This window comes from Pempheris klunzingeri, chromosome 18, assembly GCF_042242105.1.
Source record: "Pempheris klunzingeri isolate RE-2024b chromosome 18, fPemKlu1.hap1, whole genome shotgun sequence".
In the NCBI taxonomy this organism is placed as follows: Eukaryota; Metazoa; Chordata; class Actinopteri; order Acropomatiformes; family Pempheridae; genus Pempheris; species Pempheris klunzingeri.
In genome coordinates this window covers 18,339,882-18,352,735 of record NC_092029.1, presented here as the reverse complement: position 1 = coordinate 18,352,735, position 12,854 = coordinate 18,339,882, and the positions used below count along the sequence as shown (strand labels likewise).

General features: G+C 41.4%; 1 protein-coding gene across 1 annotated transcript in view; it reads right to left on the bottom strand.

Annotated features, from left to right (window-relative positions):
- Window positions 1-12,854, bottom strand: part of man1a1 (mannosidase, alpha, class 1A, member 1) — a 115,836-nt gene that overhangs the window by 78,910 nt on the left and 24,072 nt on the right. Inside the window, exon 2 of the mRNA XM_070849140.1 lies at window positions 4,946-5,042. Within this exon, the coding sequence (XP_070705241.1) occupies window positions 4,946-5,042 (97 nt within the window). The remainder of the gene's footprint in view (window positions 1-4,945; window positions 5,043-12,854) is intronic.

Here is a 12,854-nt window from a genome sequence, read left to right as displayed (position 1 = left end):
TTTTGAGTGGCATTTTGATTTAAAACCAAGACCCAGATAGTTTATACTTACAATGGTCACTAATTGTGTTTGTAACGACTCAAACTGTTCAGAAAAAGTTGCTAAATCCTGATTGACGCAGGGGTATGTGACATCACCAGAATGAAAAGAAAGACGCAGCTACAGAAATCTACCCTGTGAAATAACCAAAGTGGTGATCAAGGTGTGATCAGGTGAAGTTGTAAAGCACTGAACTGCTCTTTGTGTTGGCCTCCTCTCCAGTGACCTATGATTCACAAGCTGTGACAGACACATGCGTGTTATTTCTCAGGGCAACCCTGTCTTTGACAATTTCGGTTCGTGTGCACGTATTTGCTATTGCAAATGAGATACACACCCGGAGTCACTTAATCAGCATCTTGACCTTTTAAACAATTTGTCGAATACTAACGAAACGTGTTTACTTCCCTGTGAGGCTTTATTTAAAGCGAGACTTGCCGTCTTTGAGGGCAGCGCTGCTTACATTGATAGAGAGACATGGGCAGAGCTATTCAATTGGACAGTGAGTGCAATGTCAGTGCTAATGCAACATTGGGAGCAGACTGCATTGCTATCTATGGCTCTTTGCTGTTGAAGTGTTTGAATTAAAATAACAAATTTTGCAATTTTGTGTGATAAAACACACCCAGATCATGGTTGGTTGTCTGCCAAAGTAGTTGGTTGAGAAGATAAACATAGTTGCCTGCCAGCATTTTTTGAAGATCTATGACTGCTGGCAAAATCCCACCCTGGCAAAGATTTTTTTCTTCTCAGTCCTGGGTATTTAGGTGCATGGATATATTTTTTATGGAGGGAGAGAAAACGAACATAACTGGGCTGAAATCATTGGTTCATTAACTGACTGACCAATCGACAGAAAGGGAAATGGTGATGGACATTTTAAAGACAGAACAAATCCAGAGCACCTACTTACCGGCTGAAAGCTGACATGACTAGTATTTTCGGATAGTGTTTGTCAGTAAAAAAAGTTGGAGTGTCTTCAATTATTTAGTGGCAGGAAAACGTTGTAAAAAATTGATGTCATACCAAAAAATATGATAAACATTACAGTACATTAAAACCTCCCTGAACTGGTGCAATATCCAGCCAAACACACTGGAGGAGCAAACAGCTGACAGCACAGCTGGCGTCTCAGACCAAGGAGCTGTGTTCCTTCAGGGAATGGTCACAGAGGGGGCAGATTCAGCCCCCCCCCCTCCCAAAAAAAGGACCCACCACATCTGCCTCCGTCTTTCGTTCAACAGCTCTACAGAGAACAGATGCAGGTTGACAGTGCTTAATACAGTACAAGACTGTTTAAAATCCATCAAACTGAGAAAGTTTAAGAACCGCTACTTTAAACAGTGCCTTATGGAGAGCATAGAGTGGGTCTAGAAATATGTAGCGTGTTCTTTTGGTTTAGTATTTGGAAAGGACATTGAGAACAGTCTTGCTATAGATTGTGATTTTTGTACATTTTCAGTTCTCCAGGCTAGTTTGAACGAGCACTCCGGGTTACTGCGCATTAGGGAAATAGCCTTTAGTATAGGAAGTGGCATCATTGCATAATATTCCAGGTCAGGCAAATATTATTGTCATACATCATGTTCTATAGGAGTTGGAAACGGCTGTGACAAGGCCCTGGGGCAAAGCTGTCTTATTTACTGATGGAAGGGGGTCTGCTGGAGCAGCCAACTAAAACCTATTTACTTTTCTACACTGCAGACATGAGGGATGGGTAGAGAGAGGGGAACAGAGAGGAAGACAACACACACACAGAGTTGAACGGGCTAATCTAACAATTAGTATTCACACAGGCTGCTTTCCTCTCTCTTCTTACATTTACGTATGATAAATTCTGGTAATGAAACAGTGGATGGAATTTACACAAAGCTGATTGAATTTCCTCATTAAACATAAGAAGGCAATCATTAAAAATGAGCCTTGTAAATCTTCCACACTGTATAATGGAACAGACTTAGTGGGGGTTTGGCATTTTCCCCAGGGCAAAGACTAAAGTTATGTATTTCAATCTAGACACTTCTATGAACACAGTTACTTTCAAAACTATCATGTATGGCCTTTGTGGACAGTTGACACATGCCATTCCTTTCTTTTGCTACAGGACTGACACTGATGTCGACCCGCCCCATAAAACCTCTTCCCTAAATATACCACAAAATATCGTCTTGCATGCTTCCAGTTTGTATCAGATTGACCTGATAGTCCTCTTCTGACAGCGAGGGCTCGAAAACGTCTCTCAGAAAGAACTGGATGTAGACAGACAAAAGGGAAGATACACATCAGAAGCGTCGTCTTAGTGTCTGAATTGAACAAACACAGGTCTGACCCAAGTCTGTGGCTTCAAGCTTTCCTGCCAACGCCCTACATATATAGAATCAAAGTGCTATCATCCTGTCACTGCTGTAATCTGATAACAGACACACAGTGAAACACAGAGACTCAAAACTCAGCGGCTCAGCTCTACTACCTTGACACAAATAATTCAAACTTCGTTCTGCTAATGATGTGAAATACAGAAACACCTCCGAGGTATCATTTTCAAAAATAACTACATTGTGAAATAGCCTTTGCCTTTTTAAGCAGTGAAGACTACGAGCTAAAGCTGCATGAAGGACTAATGCAAGACTGCTATTGTATAATTCCATTCAACAACTTCCATTCATTAAACTCTTACATACCATTAACCAGATCCAAGGACGGGCCTCGGTGGTCAGCAATTTAATTGCATCGTGTAAGCTGAAGTTATTTGACGTCAAACTTAAACCTGGCGAAGAACCAGTGATGTTGTGATCCTTGCGTCTGTGCAAGTTAAGGTCCAGTGTAATAAAGTAGTAGTACGTTGGTGCATTTTAATATATTAAAGTGCAAAGGGATAAAAATATATATATATATATATATACACACACACACACACACATACATATTAAAATATAATATATATATATACGTATATATATACACACACACATATATATTAAAATATAATATATATATACACACACACACACACACACATACGTATATATATATACATACATACATATATATGTGTGTATATATATATATATATATATTTTTTTTTTAATTTATTTATTTTTTTTTCACAGCTGCACTGATCTATATTGTAGAATTATAGTTTCCTTTAGCTCTAAAAGGTCTTTGAAGCATCTTTAAACTGGATTGAATTTTTAAATAGGCAACTGTTTACTCACACGTTAGCTAAAACCACTTTCTAAGATGATAATGTGTCAGCAGCGTGCTTACAGCTCTTTCCTTGTTGCCCCCCAGCTGAAAATAACACATTTATACCACCTTAAACATATCCATTTTTTCTGCTTCCCTCTGCTCAGCCGATTCATCCGTTTTACATTGATTCTTTTCTTAATTACAGGAAGTTTACTTGACATCGCCTTGATGGCAGCGTATAGCTGCTGCAGAGAAGAAAGATGAAATGTGAAAGGGTTCTCTGCCACTGGCTTCACTGACACGGACCTGCACCGTGACAAATGAGGGGAACATTAAAAAGCACAACAAAAGGCGCAGAGGAACACATTTAAACCAGATCCAGTGACTGAGTGTATTTTGGTGTCTAGAGACCAGTCTTATCAGCAGTGGAGGCACAGCTACCTCTTTCACACATGAATGCCATCTTATCTAGCAAACACACACGTACGTACACACACACACACACACACCCACCCAAACACACAAAGCCTTCATCTGGAGCTGAAGGTATCCAAACAAATATTCTAACTGAGAATTTAATTAGGTCAAGAGAGAGAAAGAGATCTTAACAAATTAAAAATCCAATTCCATCTTATTAATCCAATCAGTCAGCCTAAATTACAGTATTCATTATATGCAACACTTTAAGTACACCCAAAACACCTGTGTCTTGCTCCAACACAGTTTCAGGAAAGATCAACATCTCTTATGTCGCTGTTCATGAGACTGTGTCCACCTCCTCTGTGAAGCTAAAACTGCATTAAAAGGTATCAGTTTCAGGACTGCTTTTTAAATATAAGTTAAGCCCTAAGTTAAACCCTAAGTGGTTTTATCTCAATTCTTTCAAGTCACTGGTCCCTTTATCTCCTCACACAATTAGGAGAAAACCAAATACGTTGCAGATTAAATGTGATCGTGGCATTACGGTTTTAATGAGTTGTACTAGATCCTCTGCCATTGGTAAATGTGCTGTCATAACAGAACTGTGGGATTCTCTCGTTTTGGCTTTACGCTTGCTTTGGTTTGGCTTTTAGGCCAACGATCTCAGCCAACAAAGCACAATGAAAAAACACACAAGGAGCAACATGTAGCGTGTGTGTGTGTGTGTCAATATATATACACACGCCTAAGACTTTTCTTATCCCCCCTAGCAAGTTATTATCCTAGTTTAATTTGGCTTTGGCTGCACACACACACACAACCAAGCTGGGGATTGATCACTCGCCACAGCCACAGCAGAAAGACCAGTCTCATAAACAAAGTGTGTGAGAGCACGTGTGCATAATATTCCTCAACGAGGCCCTGCAGTCATCTAGCAGCATGCTGCGTGTTATTTCACAACTGAAAAGGCAGACTGAGAATCAAGGATTTCAGAGGAGAGCTGTGTGAAACAGGGGGGAAAAAAAAGCAGACACATGGACAGAGTGAGATGCCCCACGTCACCTCGCACTCATTAACGCCACAGACACCAACAACTGGCGAGTAGCACAAACAGAATATAAATGTATGATAAAGTTGACATTTAGAAGCATCTGTAGATGGATGACTCTAACTGACGGCCAATTTGGCTGCTAATCTAAAGGCCAAGGCCGCTGGTGGCAGGGACAAGAGATCAATCGTGTGTGTGTGTGTGTGTGTGTGTGTGTGTGTACGTGCGTGTAAGTGGTCTTTCACTCACCAAATAGATTGCTGGAGTGGCCTTGCTTGGAGACAGGCCTGAGCTCATTGGAACCCCAGGCGTAGCGCCTGTAGCTGTCCCACGCATGCTTCATCATCTGACAGGGAGGCAGAGGAGGAGGGAGGGAGGGAGGGAGGGAGAAAGGGAGAGAGGGCGGAGGAGATGACAAATGAAGAGAGTTAAAGAGGACAATCAACTCTGAGCTGTAACAAAAAGAATTAAGTCATTTTCATACAGTGGAGGGGTTTTCTAGGCTAATACCAAAATGACGATTTCTTCAATTCATTTTAAGAATTTTTGTTATCGATTAATCTGTCCAATTTTTTTTCCAATTAATCGATAACTAATTTGGTCAACCAACAGTAAAACTAACAGTCCAAATTGGACCAGATTGCATATTTATCTTAAAAATTAGCTAACTAAATCATTCATTAAAGTAGTTGCCAAATGATTTCCAGTTGCCTGTTCTCTCATCTGCATCTCATCTGTGCGTGACCACGTGAGATCCCTGGATATGACGTGTGACAAGTCGCTATCTTTATCAGTATTCTCCACAGTGTTTATCCCAGAGCTGCAAGTAATTCATCTCGCCTTGATGACACTTTAATCAACGCTGTCGTCAGCTCTCCAGTCACTGTTGTGCTATCCATAGGTTTAATGATGTAACTCCTTTCATAACTCACAATGCAGCGGAGTCTGAGTGGACTGAACAGACGCCGGTGTTCAAAACCACGATCAAAGATGAAACTGCCTGTTCTCGCTAACCCATAAGTCCTGGCTAAAAAGTCTAAAAATCCAACAAAGGTGTGGCTTAAGCCTGGGGCTCTGACATGAATGACTAATGTATTTAGACAGTTCTAAGCATCGAGCTGAAATCAATAGCTAACACAATAAATAACACGGGTACACCTGCCAACATGTCCTAATAAAACATCCTGTGCAAGTCAAATGACATGTTCAACAGACCTCTTTGAGTGAGAAAAATGATCAATTTATTTGTTTGGATAACATGTCACTCTGTTAAATAACCCCATACATAAAGTGCAAGTTTTAATCTTTTTAGTATAATACTGTGTAATTAAATAAACTCAAGCTAAGTCAAATGTGAAAAAAAAAAAATTCAGCATGCTACACAAAACAGCTTTCCTAGCTTATCCTGTTTAATAAGATTGAGTTATTGCTAGCTAATTTTCTTATTAAACACAAGTTCATCGCTACAGCTGCTTAATGATGTTATTCTATGCATTGGGTCGGCCAACTATGATCGTTGTCTGATCAACTGGCTCACCCCCGCTGAACAAAAAAAGGTTCTCTTTTGAGCCCCATTATCTGCTGTTGAAACCAGCACAAATCACTGGAGCTTCATCTTATTCTAATCTGGTGCTGGCTGGAGGCTTGATAGCGATGTGAACACTACTTTCCACTCTAACACTCATTCCAGTCTCCGCGGTGGCTCCTCCTCCTGCTCTGCATTTGTACTGCTAATCCAGGTTATACGGCGCCGTCTCACTTTTCTAGTGCCCGCCTCTGGATTAGACACACTGAAATCCTTCATCCTCCACCTTCGGAGGGGAAACCTGTTCACACACGCACACACACTTCAGTGTGCTCGTGTCGTATAGGCTCTCAGTCGTACTACGCTGTAACCTATAGCGTGTACGGGGCTGACTATCTGCCACATGCATCACAATGCCAGCTTTATAAGAGTACACCAGATACACGAGCATTCAGCACAGTGATTGTGATGCTGATGCACAGACTGTGTAAAATCTCCTGGGGGATCATATTACTGTACAGTAACCCTCTCTGTACCCAGATCCTGTTGCAAGCATATATATGCATGAGTGTGCACCAGTTTGTGTGCAATTACAAGGGGCAGTGCTGAGCGGCACAGCTACTTGTGTCACTGCTGCTGACTCACTGCTGGGTAGCTCACTCCAGGACAGACACTCACTGAGAAGAACGACAATTAGCTGCTTATTTGAGAAGGCGGGTAGGAATGACCACGGCAGGCGGTAAAGCAGTGGGTCAATGAGCCACTTGGTACTGGAAGTGTGACCAGTAGCCAAAAGTTAGTAAAAAGTATGCCAGTAAACCAGTCAGTCGATGAATTGGCCGTTTTAATTTTTCGGCCAAGGAAACCAGTCTGGAAGTCTGACTTTCTGTACTGCTACACCATCCCACCTGTCTCACAGTCACTGCACAAAGATAAGAGCAAGGGAAGCTTAACTGGGGTTTTATAAAATATTAATGAGTTTTTAATACCCACATGGTGAAAGGCTGCACTATGTTACAATTACCATCAAAAAAGAACACCACAGGACCCAGTAGAGACAGCCCAGTCCACAGGTTGGTTTTGTTTCACTCCATAATGAGGAGGACACTGGACTCTAACTAACAATGACTAGTCAATTAATCTTTTTTTTTTAATGAAATGATACATAATTCAGTCAGTCAAATGTTAGGACATGGAGAACAATGCTTATCTTAAGTTCCCAGAGGCAAGGTGACTTCTTAAAATTGCTCATTGAGTGCATCCAAAAACCCAAAAACTAAAACAGCACTGCGAAAAGCACTTCAGCTGAATGGTATTTTGCAACAGCTTGTAGTTGTTGTGGTCACCAACAACCACCAGGCGGAGTCTGCAAACAGGGCGAAGCCCAATCTCACTTTTTGGATGACAAATCAGTGCAAGCAGAGCCCCGTCCTGGAACACCTTACTGCAGACCTGTGACCAAAAATGTACAGTAGGCAATCATGACAGGAGGTCACATACCAGGACACACTGACAAAGGATACCAAGAAGTGCCATAGAATATTTTTGCAGAAGGAAGGCACAAAATCGGCGGTAAATAAAAAATGTTTGCATTTTATAAATGGCACATGCGAGCTTACACGTGCTGCGAGGGTGCTTAGTAAAAATCCTGAACACTGGAAAAGAGGACAAAGTAATCACACACGCTGTGAGTTTATTCTTGTACTCATATTGTGGGCATGACTAACAACATTTCAATCAAAGATGGTCTTCAGCAGGTTACAACATGCAGGCTGAGCAGCCTGGTGCATGAATAGACTCTGATTTCCCGCTTTTCACTGAGCAACTGGTTATTAAATTGCAGTTCATGGGGGAATATGCCATACTATGCTGGAGAGGAAAGGGGGAGCATAATTAGCACAGTTAGCTCACATCCCCTGTGCTACATCTGCATCTCTCACTGTACAAACACAGACACACACACACACACACACACACACAGATAACCAACACCAAAACACACTCACATAAACCTAGCAAAAGTTAAAATAAAAGAAACGCTATGCTTGTGACATGTTTAACTCTAAGACCTAAAACGCTGGTCTAAACCCATATGTACCCTTCTTTTAAAACACACACATGCACACACACACACACACACAAACACAGAACAAAAGCCACCCCATTTGCATAACATCTCCCACACACATCAAAAGGACAGCTAGCGATAGCTTTCCTCCATTTAAACCCACTAATTAAAGCTAGCGAGACTGCTAATTACCGCTCGTATGTAGATGTCATATTAAGAGATCTACTCGAGTACTCCACTCCACATGCTGCACTGTAACACATGAGAGGAAGACTTGAGCTGATCCAAGGTCTGTTTGAGGATGTCTAGATCAAGATAACAGAAAGTGCTTTTCGCGAAAATATAAAACAACTCACAGAATTCACTGGCAGGGAATATCCAGTGCCAGCTGGAAACAAACTGAAATTACATAAAGTAGCAATGAGATTTTACATATCATGATGACATATGTTATACATCAACATGCTGCTTGTGCAGTCTTGTGCATCGAACAATGTCAGCAGCCACCTAACACTCCACATACTAGATGTTCAAGTGTTAGCATGCAGCCTAAAACTTATTATCATATATGATATATAATATTATATATGGGTAAGTGTTACTATGGAGTGTCACAGGACATGGTGCACACTTAAAGATCCTGAACCCCCCACACAGTTTATAATTAAGATATCAACGACAATTACAGCTACTTTTTACTACTCAATTATTCCGTCTGAGTTAACTTGCTGTCATGTTCGTCTTGTTTTCTATGAGGGGAAGATTTGATAAGCAGGTTTTACGAAACAGTTCCATTAATTTAAGTTTACAGACGATGGCAGGTTGATATTGAGGAAATACCCCATAAGACAGTGTGTTTGATGCACAACAAAATGTCCTGGTAAAGGAAAACATTCACCAGGCAGTCAAACCATTCAAAATTCCCCTGGAGTTCCCCTGAGACAGTTGTTCTGTACCAAGAAAAGACATTATTTTACTAGTAGCTTTTATGTTACATGGTAATGAGCTAGCTGGCTAGCCTCTGTCTGTTAATGTACTGTAACCTGACTCTCTTGAATTGCTCGGCAAAATCTAAGGAGTGTATGGGTGGCAATTTAGAGGTCTGGAGCCAGGCCACCAGCAAATAGTGCAAAAATCACCGTCTATTAATAGGAGGAGTGTAGTTTTCTAATTCAGTGTGTAAATATAAGTGCGCCTCACACTACTAAACATTCCTGTGTGTGTGGATTTAATGCTCAGGATCCCTATGTGTTGACTCTAATTGGATTAACTGCTCAGGATTTTCTAGGCTGACCACTGTTACCTCAGTAGAATCTGGTGGCTGAAGCTATTTCAGATTCACAATAGCTCCGTGCTAATTGGTTCTGTGTTGAAGGTGCAATGGCTTTCTGGGACACCAACATCAAGTCCAATCTGGCAGGACGATCTTAAGCAGATGCACACCTGCTCTCGTCTCAGGAGTACACAGTCACACACACACACACACACACACACACACACACACACACACACACACACACACACACGGGCCATACAGGATGAGATTATTTGGTAGGGATTATTAGGTTGCGTCTGATGTGTCGGTAATCACACCGAGTGCACAATCACCTCTTCTCTGCTCCATTAGTTCCTCTCTCAGCCTATTGATCTGCCTCAGCCAGTGAACTAATAACTGTGTTGAGTTTACTGGTGACATATAAGCACATATACACACTCACATTAGCCTTTATCAAACCTATAAGACCGATACTCATGCGCTACAGCTCTTCAGTGAGGAGTAAAGTACAGCTGAAGAATAAAACAAATTAATCTAATTAGTTTGAAATCTTTAATTTTGTTCTAATTTGTTTCTTACACTTTTTTTGACAAAAATCGCATTTTTATATTCAAATGCAAATTGGGACAAAATAATAGGAGACTTTGGAAATCTGCTGAAATGGAGACAAAAGCAACACAAGCCAAAATTAGAGCAGGGAGAAAATTCTGCTGCTGGCAGAGTGTGTGTGTGTGTGTGTGTGTGTTGGGGGGGGGGTTCATCTGAGAAAACAGATAATATGGACAAAAACAAAAAAGTGCATTTGGAGCCAACAGCTTACAAGAAAGCAGCAGCTGCAAATACTAGGCCAAGACAGCCATTATCCAAACACCATTTTTTTCAATATTTAGTGCCTTAAAAACAATAACTAACTTTCTTAAACAGATTTAAAAGAATCAGTCCTTTTCAGAGACACTACGATCAAGAACTTGCAATCAGGACACCCCCCCCCCCCCCCCCCCCCTCAAGTGAGCAAGAAATAATAAAAAAAAAAAAAAATCTTAAATGGAAAACTTGGACTTGAAGTCTGACAGGTGCATAACTGGCAGCATGACAAATAGCACGTCACTGACATAAGATTAAATATGCTTCTACAGATGAGCACTGATGTACAAAACTAAGGCCTCATTTCCACGTCCTCAAAATTTAAAACCTGGCATTGATTCTGTGTGTGTGTGTGTGTGTGTGTGTGTGTACTTCACACAGCACACGTTTGCACACACACATTCATGTACACGGAGTGATGATGGCAAATCATTAACTGCTGTGCAAAGATCTAGGGGTTAACGACCCTGTTGGCTCCAGGGTGTCTTAAGTAATCGGTGACTGAGGGAATGTGTGTAAAACAGGAAAGGGGGAAAGGGTGTGTGCGTGCCACGGGCTGCTGTGGTAAAGTGAAGCTGAAACTGAATCCTCCGATAGTTTGTCTCAGGGGAAACACTTGTGACTACCGCCCTTGTAACAGGTGCAATGTGTGAGTGAGAGAGAGAGGGTGAGAGTCAGAGAGGGTGGGAGAGAGAAAGAGGGCAGTTAGGTGACAATATGGTTGTTGGGTAGATAAGGACATCAGACAGCCAACAGGCATGTGGACCCCACAAACATGAACACACACACACACACACACACACTCTGCCTGCCAAAGAAGCATCCCCAGTGAGTGTGTGGTGAAGTACAGATGCTTGACTGCCTCGCTCCCTGCCATCTCAATGAGAGGAAGATAAAGACAGAGTGAGATACTGGGAGAAAAAAAGGCAGGGTCAAAAAAACAGAAAGGAGATAGAAAGGCAGCGGGGACACCGACTAGAGACTGGAAACAAATGCAAAATGCTTCATAGAATAAATGATAGAAAAGATAGAAAGTAAACATCAAATAAGAAACTTCATGAAAACATTAAAAACATACGTACGAAGCCAATCTGGGAGATGATGGTGGAACAATTAATAAACGCAACTAATGCCGGAAAAGAAGAAAAGAGAAAGAAGACACAGGCATTATTTGGCCTGTGATGATAAAATGAATCATTTTAAGATTAATCAGTTTCAAGTTTATTCCAGGAAAAAGTCACCCCATTTTGATATGCACTGGTTTAATCTACTGTTCGCCATCTGTCACTCTGTAAAAAGCAAAGAATAGCACTTAGTGACAATTCTGACAGGTATAACTACAAGATTTTATCAAGAAATGCACTTTATCAAAATAATATATTTGATGATATAATCCTCTCTGCTTTGGTTCGGCATAAAACTACTACGATAATTCGTCTCTTGACAAACTTTGTTGTTTAATTAAGCTTGTGATGGATGAGACACATCACCGGAAACATGGACAGAGTCCAAACCACCAGCAGCGGTCTAGCATAGCAGCCTGCGATTTCCTGTTTACGTTAGATAAGCAGGGCGATAAACAGCTTCTTTGGACGTACCCTGTGGCTGCTGCTTGCAAGACCAAATCTGGAGCTGTCACCGAATAGTTTGGTGGCCTCACTGCTACATTACAGCGGTTAATCAGTGAGCGCAGCACAGACATGCGAGCGAAAGCGCGGTGGAATATTTCTTCAGCTGCTTATAGCAACAGGTTCTTCACTTAAAAGGGTAGAGAGGGTGCTGTAGTGACAAATCAAGTGGTCAGAAAGAGCAGAGAATTAACGGACATGTGTCGGAGGGTGATATGACTGCATGTGTGATCTGGGGAGGTTTTCTTACAGACGTCCCCTGTAATCGTTCTCATTTCGCTGCATGACGGACAGCGGCAAGTGTAGCAACAGGCTAGACATTAACATCATTTTCAAACATCAAAAGAAATGATGAAACAACAAGAAAAAGGCAGAGAGGCGTGCATTCGATTTCACCTCGAGTTCAAACTGATCAAGTAAGTGCTCGGCTTACACTCACAGAAGAACTTCTCTAAGTGCTTTTTCACATGGTTGTTGATTTGTTGATTCGGTTGCTCCAGGGTTGTTTACCAGGCATGTCTGTGTTTAAGCTATCCTGCATTTAATCTCTCCCTCTATATCCACCCCCTCTCAGTATCTGGGCATGCAAGACACAGTGTGCACCTCTGTAAAAAAAATAAAAATAAAAATATTACTGCATCTCTCTGAACCCTATCTCTGAGCCCAGACAGCCACTGCTGCTGGATCACACAAGCAAATGCATGGTTGCAGATACACGCAGGGCCTTTTTTGGGGGGGGGAATAAATATAAGAGCGCATTAAACATTCACTATGATCAAGACGGCGAAAACAAGCAT